General features: G+C 37.3%; 1 protein-coding gene across 2 annotated transcripts; it reads right to left on the bottom strand.

Moving 5' to 3' along the window:
- Positions 1 to 1,953: 1,953 nt before the first annotated feature.
- On the bottom strand, positions 1,954 to 19,586 carry C1D (C1D nuclear receptor corepressor). Of its 2 annotated transcripts, XM_067704871.1 has the most exons (6): positions 19,464 to 19,492; positions 10,806 to 10,937; positions 7,691 to 7,837; positions 6,858 to 6,924; positions 6,502 to 6,557; positions 1,954 to 3,590 (listed from the first exon to the last, which is right to left on the bottom strand). In XM_067704871.1, exons 3-6 carry the CDS (start codon positions 7,826 to 7,828, stop codon positions 3,426 to 3,428), a joined length of 426 nt encoding a protein of 141 aa, XP_067560972.1. In that variant the 5' UTR covers positions 7,829 to 7,837; positions 10,806 to 10,937; positions 19,464 to 19,492; the 3' UTR covers positions 1,954 to 3,425. The 2 variants fall into 2 exon arrangements, with proteins under 2 accessions (XP_067560972.1, XP_067560971.1); XM_067704870.1 differs by lacking the exon at positions 10,806 to 10,937 and having other exon boundaries at positions 19,464 to 19,586.
- Positions 19,587 to 23,487: the final 3,901 nt, after the last annotated feature.

Here is a 23,487-nt window from a genome sequence, read left to right as displayed (position 1 = left end):
CTGCCATGAAATTTTGTGTACTATCTGAAATATATCACTTTACAAAACTGACATCTTGCATGCAGTTATTTTGCCATGATACACTTGCCAGACTTCAAGGTTTGGGGGAGGGGGGTCGGAGGGAAGGGACTGGCATGTTTTCTCAACCTTTTATAAACAGATAAGTAATAAAGAGCTAGGCTGGTTTTGGTTTTTGGCCTAAGATTGGGAGTAGGGGGTTACAGAATTAAAATTAAGTCTCAATTGCCAGTAGATATCACTATAGCTACCCCCTTTTCTGGACAGCTTTAACTAATCTTCCTGGCTATATTAAAATTATACCATAAAATAAACACTTTAAAAGGCACATCAGGTCAGAGGGTGGCTGCTCTCTGAAAGGAAAACAAATCTGCAAACCAAAATTATTCAAAGCATTTTCTTGAAATCCTGCGCACAAGCAATATAATAGCAAATTAATCAAGGAGAACAAATCTACAGAATAATGTAATAAAATCTGTATACTTTTCCCCCAACATAATTGTTAATGAAAACTATAAAATGCTAATATTTAAAATAAGCAAAATATGGTTTGTATTTCCAAAACTGATGAGTTTTAGACCAGGATATAGGGAAAAGAAATGTTTTTATTAGTTAAGTACATTCAGATCACATTTATATAAAATAGGTTGCTATTCAGTTAAAAGAGCCCCTGAATTTATCAGAGCAAGTTTACTAACTATTCTATGAAGAGAGAAAACAAGATGCCAGATCTTCTTTTTCTCCGCTTTATCTACCAAACTTAGCTATTACATGAGGCTCAGAATCACTGTTCAAACCTTTCTCAGTTAATGTTACTTTGTAAAGCCAGAACTTCTGATAATTTATTGCATAGAGGTATGGTTTAACAGTATTATAAGCTAAGTGATTCCTAAAACATCTTTTTCTCCAATGACCTACGCTTAGGAAAAAGTATCTATATTCAATACACTGTCCATTTTTTAAGCATTTCCTGTATTTCTAGTCAATTTTTAAAGGCTCATTTAGAAATAATACTAATCCATTTCTAATAGTTAAGTAGAACAATTTTTTTAATTTGCAGGGTATCTTAAAAACCAATCAATTTGACATAACCTCAAATTCCAGGAATGTAAACCATAATTCAAGCTTCAGTTTTCCTCTTAAAATATTCTACTTACTAAAATGAATTCCCATCCTGCAACTATGAACAATAAGAAAATTGTGCTTAAAATAATATTAAAAGACTAAATCTCATTATTTAGTATTAGATTAATAATCCATAATTCTAATCTTAAAAGTATCTATAGCTATAACCCCTCCAATTTGTTAATTCCCAAAGAGACTAATACAAGATATAATTAACATCTAACCTTAGAGCAGACTGTCATTTGGAACAACCTATGCTAACAATAACTGTACCATAGTCAAATAGATCAACCCATCACCCTTTATGATTCTGACTAAGGTTAATGAGCACAACTTGTCATAAATTTTCCAGTAACTCTGAAAAACTGAATTGAATGGAAAGACTAGTTTTTTCATAATACTTAAAATAGAATAAAGGCTGGAGTTGTCTTATCTGGAACCTAGCACAGTATTTAACAATGTAAATGTCATTAAGTATTTGTGAAATGAATAGACAAAAAATAAGCAACCCAATACACTATCACTCAGCTCCTTACTATGTGCTAGTAAGTACTTAAAATCATACATAATAAAATGGAATACACTCAAATTGTTTTTTACCTCTAATAAACACTTAAAAGAATTGTTCACTTAAGAATCTCCAGTTTAAGAGAAGGTAGAATTGGACTTTCACAAACCAATAATTTGGCTAATGACTTTCTGCAACTGCATGACATTTTTCATTTAACTTTTTTTTCTTAATGAAATGAGAAAATATAAAGAAATGCAAGCTATAACCTTCTTTGCAATAAATAACACTAGGCCACTATATTTGATCTTAATAACATTTATTTCTCTCATGAAGAAGCTACTTTAAAAAAAAAAAATTTGAATTTTGAGGAGCCGAAGGTGAAAAAAGGAGTGAACTAACTATAAGTGTTCTTCCACTTCAAAAATCGTCTGACATCTGAGCCAGAAGTCTTTCTGCATCTATCAGTGACCACCTCTTCATGTGTCATAGAAAGAGTTCAACATGCGTTACAAAATCCATTACATTTTAAGACCATTTCCAATATCTGCTACCATAAATCAAGAAATCCATTTATTCAAGGTTACTTATGGAGAATTAGTCACACAAAAAATTGTAACAACTTCATTTTCAAAAATTAAAGTATTTTACTGTACTTGGCATTCCTATACATAATGATGTGAATTCAAAGACTGAAAGCATTAAGGGTATATAATTAAAATTCATGGGCTTAGACATAAAAAAATTCGTTTAATATTTAGAATTCTCTGTAGCAAATACTGCAGAAAAATAAATCAGAATATAAACACAATGTAATCTCCTTTGGATTTCTCCTCTGCTTAAGTGGCATTAAATAACATACAAAGTTGTTCCAAAATACTTCTATGTAATTGCTATAGCCTCAGAAACATACAATAAAAAACTCTGAAAACATGAGGCCAAGAGAACTGTGGGCACTATGCATAAGGAACAAAAACTCGTGAATTCCCCCATTCCTAAGGATTTCTAAAAACTACCTTCCTAATTTCAAGAGAAAATTTACTCAAAAGAGAAAAATAAAAAACAGGTCAGCTACACAACACTTACAGCTTTACTGATAGGGTACAGCCATTATGCCAAAATTCAGCCATCAACATACAACCTCATTTCCCATCTAAAGTTAATGAGAATATATTTTACTTTAAATGGGACATAGTGGCAAAGTACCAAGAATTAAAGAATAACCTTAAAAGTCTTAATTTCATACTTCAAATATCACAAAAAGCAGTAATTCCCAAAATCATGAAAGCGTAATGAAATAACTTCACAGAAAAAAATGGGACATTTAAGTCATTTCTTTCTTTCCTAATATTATATAGTGAAAACAGATGTATTTAAAACTTCAGCATACTTCATAAAATCATTATTCGTCGAAAATAGACAAATGTTTGCAAAGAACATTTAACTTAAATTTCATAGTTGCTTATAAAATGGCACTTGCAAAATTGACCTATATAAGGAAATAAGAGTCTTGTCAAGAGACGGTAAACTATAAATATAAAATATACCACAATGTTAAAAAAACCACATAATGTTCTATAGGAAAATCAATAAGGATAACTTAATCTTTCTGGGGGAAAAGTATTTAGCATTACAAATTTAAAATGCAAATTTTACACACGAATTCAATATGGAATACATTTAAACCTTACAATGGCACATAATCATCATCTATTTTGTGGAAAACAATAAAAATTATGTACTTTTTGAATATGTGTACATCAAAACCAAAAGGTTAACTTTTACTTTTTCCTTTATTGGCAATTTTGGATGCATTTTTAGGTTTTGGTTCCCATAGGGCATTTTTTACAAATCTTGAAGCCGCAGCCCTGTCTAGCTTGCCAGCCTTTTTCTTGTCTGTTATTTCCTTGACTCTGTTCATGTATACTCTGATTCTCTCCTTAAAGACAAAAAAAGAAGAAAGGCAACAGATTTACTAAGCTGCTCACCACTAAGTTCTATTATACTATACCTCAGTTCAATTCAACAGCTTTGTATTTATTGCTTATTGAGTGGCGCTAATAAGTGCAAAGCGAATAGGATAAACACATTCCATGTGCTCCTGGAGTTCACAGTCTGAGGGGAATACAGATATCAAAAAAGTCAGAAGTGTTCTGAGTGTTTCAAAAGAGGAAGATCTAGACACTACAGAGATAAACATTTAATTGTTTATATGTGGTTATACTAAATTTTTAAATTTAGCATTCACCTAAATCCACATACTAACTCTCTTGTATCTGAAGTCTATAATCTAAAATAGAGCTTTCGGGATTTCCCTGGTGGTCCAGTGGGTAAGACTCTGCACTCCCAATGCAGGGGGCCTGGGTTCAATCACTGGTCAGGGAACTAGATCCCACATGCATGCCACAACTAAGAGTTTGCAAGCCGCAACTAAGAAGCCCACATGCCACAACTAAGAAAGCTGCATGCCACAACTAAGATCCCACATGCTGCAACTAAGACCTGGCGCAGCCTAAATAAATAAATAATTAATTAATTAAAATAAAGCTTTCACATACTTTCAACATACAAACTAAACTCTCCAGAAATTTTTCTAAACAGGAAATGGCTAAGGCGTATTTAACTATTTATTTTTTTGTGTTACCTTCATGTCACAATTAAAATAAGTATAATGAAAATACAAGATCTTTTTATCCGATGTCATAGTTCTGACTGAAAAGCACATGATATTTTCTAATGAAATATACAGTTCTAATCAGATTTTACAAGGTGAGAAACATACTAGGTTGCTGTACCACTTTGAATCTTCTGAGACCACTAATCAGAATAAAGGGCTATTCTATACTTCAGTTGGAGAAATAAAGGCGTGAGAGCTATAAAACAGCAGAGTAAATGATTGATCACTGCTTAAAAGTTTCATTAAAGTAATCAAAATAGTTATATAAACATACAGAGAAAAATGCAGAACCTTAGAATTTTTTAATTTTAAGAAACTGACAACCCTGTTCAAAACCCTCTCATGGCTCCCTATTTCTCTGAGTAAAAGCCAAAGTCCTCACAACACACACCCAACCCAGCCCTGCCCAGAATGATCTTCCCTCACAAACCCACATGGCCAGCCCTCTCTTCCTTCCAGTCTCCTCAAATGTTCACCTTGTTAATAAGTGTTGCCTTTACTACTGAAAATGGCAATCCTACCCAAGCACTCCAATGCCCCTTACTCTGTGCTATTTTTTTCTTTTTTCCCACAACGTAACTTTCTAACATACTATATATTCATATGTATTTATTATTTGTTGTTTGTTTGATTATGTTGTTTGTTTCCCTCCACTAGATAGTCTGGCACCTGCCACAAAGGCAGAGATATTTATTGGCTTTATTCACTGAGGAATTATCTCACTTGGAAATAATGCCTGGCTTCCAGTGGGCATTCAAATATTTGTAAAATGAATAAACTATTTTCAATGCCCTTCTCCATTCATGATAGATATGGCAAATAGGCTTCCTCTCACATACTAACTCTGTGATCAATTAGTGACATCTGTCACAAGGTCAGAAAAGGGGAATAGGTTTATGGATGCTTTTCATTTATCAACCCTTGTCCAAAATATAAATGTACTCCTCCATAAAGTGGATTCTGAGGGAAAAAGAAGGCAGATGATTTTATCTTTTTCCAGTGACAGAATTAAGTATTACACTACTCCAAATAACTTTGTGTTTAAGAGAAGAAAGAGGAATTTTATAAATGTAAAGTCCATATTAGAAAGGTGAAAGCAGATGATACAATGCATACTTCTTAAGATTTAAAGCCAGTATCACTTGTCAAATCAAGCTCTATGGATCATACTGCTTTATATTTTTGCTTTAAGTATCTTTCACAATTTCTGTATTTAAAAATAAATTTACTTTTCCCCCAAGAAATTTAAAAGAAGAAAATGTCTTAGTCTACACATTTAAAAATTGAAGACGGCAGATCTGGTTTACTCATTTTTTTAAATAAATGACCAAGTGCTTTCCTAAGTTATAAAAAAAATACATATCAACCACCATAAAACTTTAGAATAATACAGTGTCAAGTATATTTCACATATATATTTACCTTATATTTTATAAACACAAAGAATAAATTTATTAATATTCTTATTCATAAAGCTAAGTCAAGAAGGTAACCATAAGTTTGATTTCTAAATTTTTTTCTTTCAAATTGAATGATTTGATTTAATTTTTGAAGTCAGCAAAAACTCCAAGATACCAGACCTTATATAATATACTATACTTATACATCTAAATGGAATACAAAGACAAACCTAGAAGATTTATTACAGGTTGTAAATATGTCACTAATGCAGAATTACTGGACAGTACACATACAACTGGTGCCAAAAAAGCTTTTAGCTTTGTTGCCGAAGTGGATTCTTTACTGCTGAGAAAATGAATTAATGGAAGAATTGAAACGGTGGAGGAGAAACTTTCCCGTCTTGGCTAGTAAATCAACTAGAATATACTTTTAAGAATTGCGTAAGAGTTTAAAAAAAAAAACAGGCAGTTGTAGAGATGAACAGGATTTCAAGAATTTATAGGAAAAATAATATAGCACTTATAAATAATTACTAGAATCGTGACATTTTCCCATCCAGATTTATATAATATATGGAACACCCTTCTCTGACAAAGGTGAGAGAAAGAAAAACTAAAGGCACGATGAAATCTGGCTCACTTTCGTAATTTCATCCCTAAATAATTCTGTTCTCCACAATTAGTGTGATAAAGGTACTGCGATTTTACCTTTAGAAACACTACAACAGACATTACACGTAAAATAAAAAGAAATTGATCCACTGCAATCTTACCAATTCCTGCTTTACTGGATGTTCCTTAGGATTAACTCCCTGTGTTGCCAAATAAACTACAAGAGAAAGATTTCATGGAATAAAATGTATATTAATTAAGAGCATTAATTAAAGAAACTCCAGTTACAAAAAGGAAACGTCACACAAATTATTAACTAAATCTTAAATTATTCAACCTCTTTGTAATATTAAATGTATGTGTGGCTCATGGGCATCTGGTATTCTGATTTAAAAAGAAATAAATATCTGACTATTAAAATTGCCATAAAGTATAATTGCTAGCATTTTAAAAAATAAGTCACCTTTGACATGGTAAATAATTTGCTTTCTAATTAACTCTAAAGTAATATACATACCCCAAAACATTGAATTCAATGTGTAAGCAGAAACTAAATCCACTTTTGCTTGTTCAAGTGGGTCCAACTATTAAAAAAGAGGGAGAGAGAGAAAGAAAAAGAAAAAAGAAATTAAAACTTTGAGCACCATCACATATTTTAAACTTTCACCAAGTACAATGTATCAAAGAAATGTTTTTTTCACTTCCTATAATCCAATAATCAAACCAAATAATCTGGAAATAATTTGCAAAAAGAAAAGTTTTGTTAACCAGTGATTTTTGCCCACAAATTTTCACTTCAGCGTACCATCTTTAAGTTAAACAAGGAATGTGTATAATCCAAAATAAAAAAAAATTCTTTTGAATTATTTTAATTTCAGGATTTACAATCTGGGCTTTGTATGTCAAAAGTAATTCATCAATATAAACATTGTACATGATGCATTTATGTATAAGAAGCAGGCTAAAATGCTTAGGCAATACCAAAGACAGAAGAAACATAATGAGATTTGTTTTAGACTGTCAAAGTCAATTTACTCTTTTTGTCCTATAGGGTTTCCAGAAACCCTGATAACATCATTGTAATACTTAAAAGGTCAAAGGTAGAGTCTGTCAAAAAGAATGCTGGGAGAGCTTTTTTTTATTCAAAACCAAGTCAAAATAAAAATATAGTTAGGAGGTATTTCCTAAGCTTGGAGTTTGTTATATTTTCCCCTTAAAGATATCCAAACACTTAAAAATTGAAATAAAGGGGGAAAGGGGCATATTTCATGTATCTTGTTTCTTCTTCTATGTGTTTCATAACATAGCACTCGGTTTTATGAATACATTTTTAGAAATTACTTAAAATACCTTCTGCAACAACTCATTTCTAGAAACAGACATCATGGTCTTCAGCATCTCATCCACAGCACCAATGGAATTCTCAAATGTTGATAAATATTCATGAATTTCTACTGGATAGTCTTCATTAATTTCTTCGCCTGCCATTATGTTCAACTGGGAAAAAATTAAATTCTTAGTTCATACTGGAGACAGAGAATGCTCTCTAGGTTACAAAAAAAAATTAATAGGTCATATCATATGTTTCAAAAGTGCTAAAAGAGTTAAAACCTGAAGTTAATTAAACAAATCTTCTTAGAATATAATTCTGGAACAACCACATTTAAACTTCCCCTCTTCTTAGGCTGCTGGGGAGTGGGGGTGGGTTGCCAGGATAGGACCCACCCAAGTTCATTAATGCTACACATATCAATCCCTCAATCCCTCGATGCTTTTTGAGAACTAAAGAGATACGACTACCAAACATGTTATATCAATAATAAAAATCTTACATTTTAAAAACTTTCTGTTGAAGTTAAAGACCAAGCAAAGCAATGAAAGTGTGATAAATATACACTACCCCCTAATGCTTGCTGAAAAAAATAAGCAAAGCTCTTTTTTTAAAAAACATACATATTAGCACTTGTAAATTTAGATGTTGATCTAGCAGCATGGTATATTAAACCAAAAAATTAGAAATCTTAGATCTGAAATATTTTATGATTATTTATCACTAAAATTACTTTTCAAGCCTATATTTATATTTATATATATTCCTTAAGCTTAAAATATTAATAAGAAATTCAAGAGTCAATAGATCACATAAAGTCTGTAAGCAGAAAAGATGAAACATGGGAGAAATAAACTATATGGTTTTCATTTAGGCTAGAGCATACCTTGATGGCCCATTCTTTAAAATTCACATTTACATCATAATATTTAATAGCTATATGAGGAAAAGAAAAGTCCACATCAATGTATTTAATATGGTATCTAAGATCAAATTTCAGAAGCAATTCCAAGCCACTGTACCATCCTTAGGTTTTATTAGCTGAAAATACCTCTTTCATTACACAGCTAAGGAGAACATCAAGAATGTGCAAAATAACAAACAGCATAGCCAAACTGAAGTAAAGGGACTCGGGCTTTCCACCTTGCCTGATCACTGACTTTGTTACCTTAGATATATCACTGAATCTCTCTGGGCCCCAAATATCTCATCCATTAAATAAGGCATTTGGTCTAATGATCTCTAAAGTCCCTTATAATTCTAAATGTTATGACTATGTCATTTAAGTTTTAAAAGTACTACTTGAATATTTAGTCACAATATATCCACATTTCTATTCAACAAATACAGTCCACTGAGACATCTGGTTTCATTTAAAATTTTAAAAAAGTGAAGTCCAGGGGTCTATTACTACTCACACTGTAAAGTTATTATCCAACTACTGTGCAAACATCAATTAAACAAAGGACTATGAGAAAAGAAAACCACACAGGAAAGAACTGTGACTTCCTATTTCAAAAAGTTAACTGAAAATACGGATTTGCCTCTCATTCCTCCCAGAAAAATCTCTCCAAAATGACAGAAGAAACACAAAAATAAGTCCATAGTAATGCTGGAAACCAAGAAGGGCACATATCCATCAGCCGACCTCAACAGCAGACATTTTTATAAGCTAAAGAGCAAATGGGATTAGACTGATAGGGAACAGAACCAAGGAGCCTGCAATCCCTTACAAACAAAAGAGAAGGAGAATCTAGGAATAAACCCAAGATGAAGGACAGTAAGAGGTGAACCATGCGGGCTGAAAGCTGCTAAACCAATCTCCCAATCTGTGAAAGGACAGCTCCAGCATCTACTGCCCAGATAAAGGTATTAGTACAGGGACAGACACACATATAGAGAAGACTTGTTATTTCTTTTCTTTACATAAAATTTTAAACCAATAAATTTGAAAAATCTGGATGATAAGAATGAGGTGCTAGGAAAAAAAATTACCAAAACTAACCTAAAAAGAAGTACATAAAACAAATAGATCATTACACAGACAAAAAAAAAAAACCCACACACTTTAAAGAAGTCAAAGATCTACGCTCCAAAAGGGTTCCAAGTCTAGAAAATATTATAGGTAATTTCTTCCAAACCTTTAAGAAACAGTTAATTTTTATGGTATTTAACTGTTTAAGAACATAGAAGGAGATGGAAAACTTAGATACCTATTTCACAACATACACAAAAATAAACTCCAGATGAATTTAAAAGATAAATGTATAAATGTATTAAAAGATTATATACATTATATAAAATGTGTATATAATCCAAATGAAACCCAAATGCTATAAAAGGAAATGGCTGACAGACTTAAATACATAAAAACTGAAAAAACGTCTATATGGTAAAAGTATACCATAAGCAAAGTTAAATGCAAGAAACAGCATGGGAGAAAATATGTGCCAAAATACAACAAAGGATTAGTCAGATTATATAAAGAGTTCCTACAAAGCATAAAACAGATTAAAATAATGAAGATCTCACCCATCAGATTGGCAATAATTTTAAAGACTGGCAAAGTTTGACGTTAGCAAGGGTATACACTGGAGGTGGAATATAAATTGGTACAGATTTCTTAAATGCACACACCCTTTGACTCAGGATATCCTCTTCAGAAAGTAGCCTACAGAAATCCTTGCATACATGCATATAAGTTTATTAAAATGGACTCTTCAGACCCTTCTCTTAAAGTGGGGACTTTGCCTTACATCAATTTTTCTCTCTGTTGGATCATTGCCCATAAGCTTGAAACATTTTATTCCTCCATCTTAGATAAGAAACAAAAGAAACACCTTGACTTCATATCCCCCTCCAGCTTAAGCCCCATTTTCTATCTCCCTTTTAGAACAAACTCCTCAAAAGGGTTGCTAATATTGAATACTAGGGTTCCAGTTCCTCTCCTTCCATTCTTTCTTGAATCTACTACAATCAGGCCCCCTATTTCTCACTCAAAATTGTTCTTGTCAAGGTCACCCACTCAGCCACATTGTCCAATTCAATGGTCAATTCTCAGTTCTCGTCGTTTGACATAGCTGGCTCAGTCTGTCTGGTTTCTAGGGCAGCACATTTTCTTGGTTTCTCTCTTACCTCACAGGTTGCTTTCTTGGTCTTCTTTGCTGCATCCTTTTCATATCCTCAAGCCTCTTAACCTTGATGTGCCCAAGGGCTGTCCTTGAATCTCTTCTCTAATTTACTCTCTAGGTGAGCTCTGGGTTTAAACTATATTAATAAACTGATGACTCCCAGGTTTGCATCTCCAGCCCTGACCTCGCCACTGAACTCCAAATTTAATGTCCAACCGCTTACTCAGTACCTTGGTTGGCTGTTAATAGATTCTCAAATGTAATGTGCCCAAAGCCCAATTCCTAATCTTGCTTACTTTATCTTGTAATAACCTATAATGGAAAAGAATCTGAAAAAGTATATGTATGTATGTATGTATGTATGTGTGTGGATATACAGTAAGTCCCCTACATATGAACGAGTTCAATTCCGAGAGTGCATTCGTAAGTCCGATTTGTTCGTAAGTCCAACAAAGTTATCCTAGGTACCCAACTAACACAATCAGCTATATAATACTGTACTGTAATAGGTTTATAATACTTTTCACACAAATAATACATAAAAAACAAACAAATACAAAAAATAAAGAAAACATTTTTAATCTTACAGTACAGTACCTTGAAAAGTACAGTAGTACAGTATAACAGCTGGCATACAGGGGCTGGCATCCAATGAACAGGCAGGAAATAAACATACCGTACTACTGTACTCTATACAGTACTATACAGTAAAGTACATAAAAGGACAACCACTTGTAGGGGATGCATGCAAGTGACAATGTACGCCAGACACTTGAACTAACTTACATGATTGGACATGTGAATGTACATTCGCATCTTTGAAAGTGCACAACTTGAAGGTTCGTATGTAGGGGACTTACTGTGTGTGTGTGTATACACACACACACACACACACACGCATATATATAACCAAATCACTTTGCTATACACCTGAAACTAACACAATACTGTAAATCAACTATACTTCAATAAAAAAAAAAGAATCTAATCTTGCCTACTACAGTCCTCCCCATCTCATTTCATGGCAACTCCACCTTTTCGATTGCTCAGACCTAAAATTACAGAATAGTCCTTGACTCCTCTCTCACCCTATCTTTAAAACATATTCACAGGGCTTCCCTGGTGGCGCAGTGGTTGAGAGTCCGCCTGCCGATGCAGGGGACATGGGTTCGTGCCCCGGTCCGGGAAGATTCCACATGCCGCGGAGCGGCTGGGCCCGTGAGCCATGGCCGCTGAGCCTGCGCGTCCGGAGCCTGTGCTCCGCAACAGGAGAGGCCACAACAGTGAGAGGCCCGCGTACCGCAAAAAAAAAAAAAAAACATATTCACATCCTACCACCTCTACTGCTACCACCCTAGTCCGAGCCAGTCCGAGCCATCATTGTGTCTTGCCTGTGTTGTTGCCATAGCCTCCTAAACGGCTTCCCTGTTTCCATTCCAATAGTTTATTATCAAGAAAGTGATCATCTCAAATCTAAGTCAGATTCTACCATGCCTCTGCTTGGAAACCTTCAAAGGCTTGCCGCCTCACTCAGGAAGAGACAAAGTCTTTATAGTGGCCGGAAAAAACCCTGACTCTCTGCTGCCTCCTCTGTGACCTCATCTCCTCCCACTCTGCCCCTGGCTCACTCCATTCCAGCCATAATGGCCTCACTGCTCTTCTTCTTATTGGGCATGCCCCTATCTCAGAGCCTTTAGACTTCTCTCCTTCCTAGAATGTTTCTCCCCCACCAATGGCTTCAAAGCTCATGACTTCACCTCTGCCAGATCTCTACTCAAATGTTATCTATTGGTAAAGCTTTCCTGACCATCCTATTTTAAAATGCATACCCCTCTTCTCATTCCCAGCACTTCCTATCTCCTTCTTCACCCTTCAGGCCTCAACAGCATCTGACATATTTCATTTATTGTCTACCTCCAAAAGAGGGTAACTACATGAAAACAGGCAGTTTTGTTCACTACCACTGCCTAGCAGTCGATAAACATTTGTTGAATGAAGACATTATAACCAAATACTGGGAATAATTTAAATAGTCATCAATAGGGGAACAGTTAAATGAATTATACCACATCCATCCAAAAGAGTAAAAATAAAGAAGTAAATCTTTATGTAGTAATACACGATAAGTGGTGAAAAAAAGTCATAGAACATAGTATATAACACGTAATGTGTCTAAGAGATGCCATTTATTTTAAAAAATTGTATATGTAGATATGTAGAAAAAGGTCTGGAAGGAGACATACAAAAATAGACATTCTTTCTGAGAAGGGATAGGAAATGCGAATGGGATCAAAGCAGACTCATGCTTTTAGCTCTTCATTCTTCATTGTTTAAATTTCGTTATTTCAAAAAGCATGTATTAAAATTGTAATAAAAATAAACAATCATTAAATTTAAATAAAGGCATATTTTAATAAAGTATTTTGGCTTTTAACAAATACTGCAAGTATAAAAAAACACAAAAAAGCCTTTATTCAAATGTGAATTTTTTCATCCGATTTTTCTATTGGAAAATATTTCCCGTCTCAAAATCAATCATGATTTTTCATCATGCACCTGCAATTATTCCTTGTCCCTAAGCCCCAGGAAACAAGTAGTTATTTATTGTTAAAATGGGTTACGGTGAACACTGAAAGCAAGGCAGTAAGAATAATGACTCTCATTAAATCTGAACTGAACCACTTGCCTTTTTCCTAACTAAAAAATAAAGGCAAGGTAGACTGAAAAATAAAGGTTCTTCTATTATCAGAAATTCCCCCCAATTCAAATGATTTCTCCTAACATTCTGTACAGATAGTTCCTGAGTGTTTGTTCCTTCCACAGGGAGCACTGCAAGGAGGGAGCTGCAGAAGCCGCCCTCTGGTCCCCTTTGTTACTCAGATGCCAGGATGAAGCGGTGAATGGATGGTTACCAGCAGCCATAGCCAACATCTGAACCCCACTGCCTGTGAGCCAGGCACTACTCTAAGCAGCCACACACATTCATTCATTTACTCCTCACAGACAACAGACGGACCCACAGTGAGTTTCCGTAACTTGCCCGAGACTGTACGTGGTAAATGTCCAAAGAAGAGAAAGAAGAGAACTCACCCCCCTCTGCCCTTCACTCGCTGCCTGGTTCTACAGGGACTCCCCACCCCTCCACCTACTCCTTCTAAAGCACAGGCTGCAACTGGAGAAAGTGGAAGAGGGCATGAGAGAAGGTGCCTCTCTTCATCCCTCAGGAAGGTCTGGCTGAGACTCAGGGGCAGAGGGGAGAAACCCTGCCCAGCAATCCCTACAGGACGTTACTGCCATTCCTTCCCTCCTCTCGTTGGTGATGAGAGCCACAGTGCCGACAGGAGAAAAGGAGGGGCACACGACATCATCCCCTACCTCCTCCCCTCCATTCTCTGCTTCAGGGAGCTCAGTGCAGCCTGGAACCTGGAAGTCGCCCCTCATCGCTTCCTCAGGCCCCAGTCCCATCAGTTCTGTCAATACGGCCTCCTTAATCTCCTTAGCCACAAGCTTTCCCCCATTCTCACTAACCAGATCATTTCAAGAGCCTTGGAGTAGTCTCCCTACTGTCAATTTTTCTCCACTCTCAATGTCAGGATGTTACAAAACATAACTTTTCCATAAAGATAGTCTGGTCATGGTACACCCCTGCTTAAAATCCTGCAATAGTTTCCCGCCACCTTGAAGGTAAACTCCAAACCCCTTACGTGGACGTGAGGCCCTTTACGATGTGGCCCTTGCTTGCCTGACTAGCCTCATCTTTCATTGCTCCCCTCTTCCAATCCTATAGCTGTAGCCACCACGGCAGTTTTCCAGATGTTCTATGCCCCTTCAGCCTAACCTTTCGCCTGTATGGCTTTCTATACGTGAACCATCCTTCCCACTTCACTTTGTTCAAATCCTGCTTACGTTTGGAGGTAAGATCAGGTTTCCCTTTAGTGCATAGGACTTCTCTGAGTGCCACCCTCCCATTCCCTCTGTCTGGATAAGCACAGCTACAGGTTCTCATGTCACCTAAAACACTATCTGGTGACATGTGTTGATTTACTTAACCTTGACTACAAGCTCCCTGAGGGGGTGGTGTCATCAATATGTCACCGCCATGCTGATGTGTCACCAGTGGCTGACACACAGAATGACTTTATGTCTCAACTTGCCCAAGAGAGTCCCCATGTATGTCTATTGTTTCAGCTTGCCAACTGCTCAGCTCCCCTTTTCTCTTTCAGAAGTCCCAGTTTGAGCAATAAATTATAGGGTTACCCTAACAAAAGTAGGTTCTCTGACCCTTGCCACCACTCCTCACCACACTTTGTTAGAGAACATGAGAGCCTAGAGAGTGGCTCCTGGTACCAGCTGGGGTTCAACCAGAGCAGCGGAACCAGTAGGAGGTATTCTGAAGAGATGTACTGCAAGAAACTGGTTTATGCAATTGTGGAGGAATCTGCAGGGCAGGTAAGCAAGAAAGAACATGCTGGAACTCTTGGCTGCAAGCTGAAACTGCTGTCCACGGGTGGAACTTCTTTTTCATCAGGGAAGCTTCAGCTCTGCTTCTAAAGCCTTCTAATTAATTGGATCAAGCCCACCCAGATTATCTAGAATAATAAAAGTCAACTGTTTGTGCATTTCAATTATATCTACAAACACCTTCAGAGCAATAGCTAGTTTGGTGTTGGACTGAATGGGGGCTGCAGCCTAGCCAAGCTGACACATCAAAAAGACCATCACACTCCTTCAAGCCTCCAGAACTACAGCCAGGAAACATATATTCCTGGCATCACAAATTGTTGCTCTGACAGCATTTTTCCACAATAGACATGTTATTGATGACTGTCAGGTTCCCAAGTAATAAAACTAGAGTTCAAATTCCAGTTAACAAATGTGGAAGAAATCATAACCTTTAAAAAAAAAAAGAAAATCACCATTTTGCAACCCCTAGTGAAATTACAGATTCACGTAATGTTCACCGACAGATAAAAGGGGAGGAGTGAGACTGCCCGCGCACCGCAATGAAGACCCAACGCAGCCAAAAATAAATAAATTTATTTTAAAAAAAAACCTATATTCTTTAGCTCTATTTTATTCAAAGAACTATATGAATGGATTGCCTTCCCTACACCTAAATTTTCTAGCCACCGTAAGGCCACTTTCTCCCTGTTCTCATGGTACAAAAGCCTTTCTAGCCTCGTGCTCTCTAGAAACTCCTCCTAGAGTTGTTGTGAGGACTCCCTGCCACCAACATGTTTGGCCTGCTTAACTCGGCTCCCTCATCAACAATGCTTTCTCAAGGAAGCATTCCCTCTTGCCTCACAATGAGTCACATCCACTAGATACACAGTCTCACAGCACCATGTATTTCTCCATATCATTGTCGTAATTTTATATTTCTGTGATTATTTGAATAGTGTCCATCATCCACACTGGACTGTAAGCACCATGCAGGACAAGTCTTTGCTCATATACACTCCAAATATCAGGGTAGCATGTCATAGATGCTAAATAAATATCTATTAAAGAAATGACTCCTCAGTGCCTGGCACGTAGTCAATGCTGAGTAAATGTGGAGTATGTGCTAGGAAGAGAGTAGGGATAAATAAAGCAACTGTCAGACAACCGAGAAAGGACCCATTTGAAGGTGGGTAGCATTAATTTGGGTCTTTTGTGAATTTCTTTAGCAGGGTTCGTAGGCCTGGAGCAAGAATGGTAATCCAGAATGAGGAACCGACTAATGGATACAAAGGAAAGGACTTGCAAAAGCATCTTGAAGACAGCTGACTGGGAGGTATGGCTTTGAAGGGAGAGAAGTAAGGCTTTTTCCTCTGCTTGCAATACCCCCTCCCCCGACTCCTCCCCTGTCTTCTGGGCCTAGTAAAACCTATTAATCCTTTAAAACACACATCAAATGCCCTCTCTTATATAAAGGCTTCCATATCTCCCAAACAAAAGTAGTCTCTTCTTCCTCTTTGCTCCCAAGGTTCTCCAGACCGTTATCACTTATCCATTAATAACACTCCTTCTCATGTATCTTGATAAATCCAAAAATGTCAGTCCTCGTTTATCTATCTGATCCATAACCAGCGTCCGAGAATAGTGAACACATTACTTCACCCTGAATTCCACAACACTATACTCTCAAAACTGTCCTTGTCCCCCGATGGCTGTTCTTTGTCTACTTTGTTGGGTCTTCATCTCCCCAAACCTATAAAGGCTAAGATGCCTAAAGACTCACGTCTTGTACTGCTTTTCTGTTTACACTCACTCCTTTGGCGATTGTCTCCAGTCTCACGATTTTAAATACCATCTGACTCTCACATGTTCTTTTCCAGCAATGACCTCCCCTCTGAACTCGACTTGGTAGACTCAATTGCCTACTCAACATCTCCACTTGGATGACTAACAAGAGATCTCAAACTTAACACATCATAATGAACTCCCAATTCTCCCTCACAAAGCTGCTCCTCCCATAGTTTTCCACTTCTCAGTTAATGGCAATTAACCATTCTAGTTGCCCAAGCCCAAAACCTTGACAGTTCTCTTACAACCCACATTCAATCCATAAGCAAATCTGTTAGCTTTACCTACAAAATACATCCAAAATTGAACTGCTACTCACCACAGTCTTTCCAGCTGTGAAGCTGCTATCATCTCATCTGAATTATTACACCTTCCTAATTAGTCTCCTGGCTTTGCCCTACCCCTCTCTCCAACAACTTGCTCTTAACACAGCAGGCAGACTGATTCTATTAAAAACCTAAACCAGATCATGTCACTCCTCTGTTCAAAACCTTCCACTGGTTATTTACCCACTGTATCTCCAAATGATTAACATAAAGTCTTGCCACGTACTTAATAACTATTTGTTCACTAACTAAAAACAATGAAAGTAAACTGGAACCAAATTTTGGAGAATCTCAATATCAGATTAGGATAGTGACCATGTGGATCCAAAAGAAAATATATAATAATGTACATTCCAGGGCTGTTTCCATTCCTATACTAAGTAGAGTTACATACAATTATGAACTAAGCCAGGAACAAATCCAAAATATATATAATTTGGGGAGAAAACTAGAGAGACATCCGCAAATGTTGCATCAGAATTCTATTAACGTAATGACCTTTTTGCACTGCATTACCTTAGAAAATGATAGTGAAACGTATATACAACAATCTCTCCATAAATATTGTTGTCTTTGGCAGATAGTCTACACTAGTGCAGCCTGTAAGTCTCCTTCATACTTAGAGTAAAATCACGGAGAAAAGATAGAGATGCTGGCCTCTAAAAACAAATTTATCCCAAAGTCTCATAGTAGAAAAAGATATAAATTACAAAGAGGTTGCTCAAGATCGAGATGAATAATTAAATCAGATTACAATGAAATTACTTCAATTGTTAATTCTAAAGTTTAATTCGAAGTGTTTTCAAAATTATTGATGTGAAGCAGTAAAATCACCTTCCAAAACTATGGAATTTGCTTATGACAATATTCTCATCTCCTCTCAGGTGTACTGTGCAGGTTAAATAAATAATATAGGTTAAGTTCTTAGAACAGTGCCTGGCTCAGGACTCAATACATTAACTAGTAATACTAGTTATTATTTTACTAAAGTGAAACTGATCAAACACCCCAACCCAGTGGGGACTATTTAGAGCCGTATTTTAAGGGTCAACTGTTTGGAAACAGTCGCTAACTGAGATAAAACACATAAAGAGCCATTTGAAAATTTTAAGACTGTTATGAAAAATTATATCACCTCTGAACTGCAATACATACAACACAGCTATCTGAAGACAGCTATAACATCTTTTGACTCAGAACCGTTCTAATTATTTTGAAAAAACATTGTTCACACAATCATTATTTTCTTTCAACAAAACAGTGAGCTCTATCATTTTCCATCAATCACAAACAGTTCACGGAATTTCAATAGGAATTATTTGGTTATTTTCGAATCCAAAGTCAACATTCGGTTAAGTCTCGGGTCAGTCTACTACAGACAGCCCAAAAAGATTAATAAGTGTTTACTTATGATTAATAAACATCTCATTGGGACTGATACATCTTTATCAAGCCAAAACTGTTGCAGTCAACAAACAGCAAGACACAAAAGATACTTTCAAACAGAAGTTTCAGTCACAGTAAACTTTCCTGGGCCGTAAAGAAAAACCACTTTTTTGAGATTCCATTAGATTTCACCTTAAAGTCGAAATTAGCCTACCATCTCGGGTGGGCTAATGTTGCAGTGGCAGGCAGTGCGTGATCATGTATGTGAATGATAACGGATGACACGGGAAAGCTACTCCCCTACATCTGCCACTTAGGCCTTCCTCCCTCAACCAGGTTTGAAGGCAGCTGAAAATTAACAGTGAAGTCACGTGCTCTTAATTTCTCCGCCCTCCAATACTTGAGAGGCGGAGCTAAGAAGCGAGGAAAAAGCGAAAGGCCGGACCCAAAGACGTGAAGGGCCAAGGTAGGCCGAAGCCAGCAAGCAGCCACAGGAAAGCGGAAGTGGGGGATCTTGCCACGACGCTGCCCCAACGCTCGCATTCGCGGAAGGCTACGCAGCCCAGTCCCCCTCCCCACAGTCAGCCGGAGGGTGACAGGGCGCTTCCAGAAGAAGCGAACCTAAAAGCACGAGAAATTCCAACCCCAGCTCTGAATAATACCTCGCGGGCCTTCCACTCCTGTCTCCCAGAAAGCAGTCGGCGGCGGTGACGTCAGCAGCGCGCGCCGGCTTTGCCCGCGGCGCGAGCGGCGCTCTCCGGTGACCTCACGCTGCTCGCCCCGCCCCTTCGCCCCTTTCCCTTCCGCCTCCAAAGGCCATGCTCCAACCGCGCCGCAGGCCGAAGGTGTAGGAGGGGTTTGGGGCGGGGCGCTGGCACCTTTTTCAAGATTTGCATTTGGCCAACGCCCACCGGATTAGAAATTGAGCATATTTATCCAGAAAAAAAAAATGTTAGTTACTAAAGCTTTGTGCTGGTTATTACGTTCGCTGAAACTCGTTGCAGGGCCCAGGTTCTCTCCCATTGTCCGCCTCAAAATTAGCCTCCAAAGCAGCTTCCCAAGTTATCCGTGGTGAAAGTTCGGGTTCTTTGTTTTTCCAACCCATCGCTACGAAATTATTTTGTAAAATACAATCAAAATGAATTGCTTGAAAGACGGATAAAAAGGCAAAAGAGAAGCCTAGATTTCTAATTGTTTCAAAAAACATAAAACTGCACTGCCATAAATGAAATCAGAACAAACATAAGAGGAAAAAAAGACAAAGATTGCATATTGCTACTTGAACGATTAGGAGCATCGTTTTTACATTCCTGACTTTATTCCACAATCGTAATTTAACGAAAAGTTATGCATGAAATAGCGATTCCATATATTAAATGCCTACAAAAGCACTTTGAACAAACACCGTGTGTGTCAATATCTAAAGTATTTTAAGTGGCAAATGAGCTTTCTTCTGGTTTCTTCTTCTAGTCTACTGGGATTAAAGATAAGTCTTCTGGTTGAGGGTGGTGAGTATCTAAACTGTTTCTCTGTTTTGTTTTTACACTCAGTAGAGAAACAGAGTTAAGTTGATGGGAATGGGAGAAGAGTTTTCAAAGAAATTTCTGCAAGCTAAGAATATCCATTTTTAACTTTTATCTAAAATAAAACAGGGACTTCCCTGGTGGTCCAGTGGCTAAGACTCCATGCTCCCAGTGCAGGGGGCCAGTGTTTGATCCCTGGTAAGGGAACTAGATCCCACATGCCACAACTAAGAGTTCATATGCTGCAACCAAGGAGCCAACTAAAGATCCCAGGGTGCCACAACGAAGACCTGACGCAGCTAAATAAATAAATAAATATTTTTAAAAAGTAAAATAAAACAAATGATGACGTTTTCAAAATTCATCTTCAATCCTTCGTCAATTGCCATTTCCAACAACTTATCCTTTAAAGTTATCTTTAAGATTAAATTATCTCTTGATGAAAGAAATAGATTCCAGATTTTATACATAGTTAGAGTCACCTCAAAATATCGCAAGTTGCAATGTGGTCCTACTACATATGACTACTACACAATCCACACAACTTGGGACTCACAGTGTGAGTTCAACAACATCCAAACTAATCTTATACCCTACTCAAGAAAACCAGTTCACAGACCTTAGTTGTTGGAGTGATGCCAAATTGTCATAAAAGGTTTTAAATGATTATTCTCAATTTCTGCATTCATCTCATTGTGGACAGGTAATAAGAAATAGTTCAGAGATGGGCGCCAGTCCAGAGATCACATTTTCAGTAGCACAATCCTTGAGAGTTGGGTGCATAACCTTACCAGGAAGACTGTTGAGATCTGGGAAGACTGAAACACCCAGAGTAACTCAGAACCTGACAGTTCATCCAGCACCAAAGTGATAATGAGGCTTCAAGGCAAATTGTCAGACCTTGTGTCATTTAGGTCATCAGGAAGCAAACACTGAAATGGAGTTAGTAGTACAAGAGGTTTGAGGTGTGGGGGAAGCAGAGATGTCTCTGAAAGATAAAGACGTAGGAAGCAGGATTGAGCAGAAAGCCTCAGACCATGATGGACATCTGACAGGGTCTCACCACCCCAACAGTGAGTTCCAGAGCAAAGACTGCCCCTTAAAGGAGACCACATTGGGCAGAAATGGCCAGGAACTGGCACCCACCTCTATATTCAGTCATTAGCAAGAGCATGGCTTCAGCTTAAAAACGGAAGTAGAGCCTAAAGATGCTGCCAGGTGGCGGCTCTCAGTCAACTGCACTTCTACTACAGAACGGTAAATTCTTTCTTAAAGGGAGATCTGAGGGGCACATTGCCTGAACTGCTGTACACCTAACCATCAACACCACAGTAGCACCACAATCCCATGATTTGTTCAACAAATATTTACTGAGTCCCTATTAAATACCAGACTCTATTCTATGTCTTATAAGTAGAGCAGTGACAAAAAGTCTTTCCTTGTTATGGAGCTTACATTCAAATTTACAGCTGGGAATACCTCCCCCTCTTCTTTTCCTCCCCTTTCTTCCACTTTACTTTCCTCTTCTTTTCCTTCACCGAACTTTTTTCTCCTATAATTACTGATTTCAACATTTAAAACTTCCAGATGTATGCTTGAGTATTGCTGCCAGAGAATGCTCAGATGGTGAGATTTTCTATCTTGAAACCAAGGGTAGGAGTTTTTAGAGGATGAGGAATTGATGCCATCACCATCTCTACTGTTTGCCTAAATAACTTCAATAAATAAGCCACTTCCTCTTTTTTGCCTTGTCTTTCTTCTTTCCTTCCTTCACCCCTGCCCACCACCCCGTGTCAAGGAGTACTTGACTGATTTGAAACATTCTGGTGGGATGCGAATATTTAAATAGGTTTTCAGCTCATGAGTCATTCTAAAAACACAGAAAAATGATATTTGTTCCAATACTGTCTTAGCCCCTTCAGGCTGCTATAACAAAATACTACAGACTGGGTGACTTATAAACAACAGACACCTATTTCTTACAGCTATAGAGGATGGAAGTCCAAGATCAAGGTGCCAATATGGTCAGGTGAGGGTTCTCTCCTTGTTGCAAACTTCCAACTCTTTTTTTTTTTTCTGAATTTTATTTTATTTATTTTTTTATTCAACAGGGTCTTATTTGTTATCCATTTTATACATATTAGTGTATACATGTCAATTCCAATCTCCCAATTCATCCCACCACCACCAACACCCATGCTTTCCCCCCTTGGTGTCCATACGTTTGTTCTCTACATGTGTCTCTATTTCTGCCTTGCAAACCAGTTCATCTGTACCACTTTTCTAGGTTCCACATATATGTGATATTTGTTTTTCTCTTTCTGATTTACTTCACTCTGTATGACAGTCTCTAGATCCATCCACATCTCTACAAATGACCCAATTTCATTCCTTCTTATGGCTGAAAAATATTCCATTGTATATATGTACCACATCTTCTTTAACCATTCGTCTGTCGATGGGCATTTAGGTTGCTTCCATGATGTGGCTATTGTAAATAGTGCTGCAGTGAACATTGGGGTGCATGTGTCTTTTTGAATTATGGTTTTCACTGGGTATATGCCCAGTAGTGGGATTGCTGGGCCATATGGGAATTCTATTTTTAGTTTTTTAAGGAACCTCCATACTGTTCTCCATAGTGGCTGTATCAATTTACATTCATTCCCACCAGCAGTGCAAGAGGGTTCCCTTTTCTCCACACCCTCTCCAGCATTTGTTGTTTGTAGATCTTCTGATGATGCCCATTCTAACTGGTGTGAGGTGATACCTTGTAGTTTTGATTTGCATTTCTCTAATAATTAGTGATGTTGAGCAGCTTTTCATGTGCCTCTTGGCCATCTGTATGTCTTCTTTGGAGAAATGTCTATTTAGGTCTTCTGCTCATTTTTTGATTGGGTTGTTTGTTTTTTTTAATAATGAGCTGCATGACCTATTTATATATTTTGGAGATTAATCCTTTGTCTGTTGATTCGTTTGCAAATATTTTCTCCCAATATTTTGTCAGTTGGGTGTGTTTTACCAAGTCATTATGACAACCTCATGTGGCCAGCGAGAGAGCCAGCTGTGAGGGTGAAATGCAAGTGTTTCCAGCTGCTCCTCACTAAGTGTTAATAGCTCCCTTAAACGTACCATGATGGGGAGTTTCTTCATGTCCCATCATCAG

Source organism: Pseudorca crassidens, chromosome 14, assembly GCF_039906515.1.
Source record: "Pseudorca crassidens isolate mPseCra1 chromosome 14, mPseCra1.hap1, whole genome shotgun sequence".
Lineage (NCBI taxonomy): Eukaryota > Metazoa > Chordata > Mammalia > Artiodactyla > Delphinidae > Pseudorca > Pseudorca crassidens.
This window is presented reverse-complemented; position numbering and strand designations above follow the sequence as displayed.

Coding starts and splice junctions, on each gene's coding strand:
- C1D (XM_067704870.1), bottom strand. CDS start 7,828: ATGGCAGGCGAAGAAATTAATGAAGACTATCCAGTAGAAATTCATGAA. Junction 6,925..7,690: donor GAAATGAGTTGTTGCAGAAG/GTATTTTAAGTA, acceptor CTTTTTTAATAG/TTGGACCCACTTGAACAAGC. Junction 6,558..6,857: donor ATTGAATTCAATGTTTTGGG/GTATGTATATTA, acceptor TTTCTCTTGTAG/TTTATTTGGCAACACAGGGA.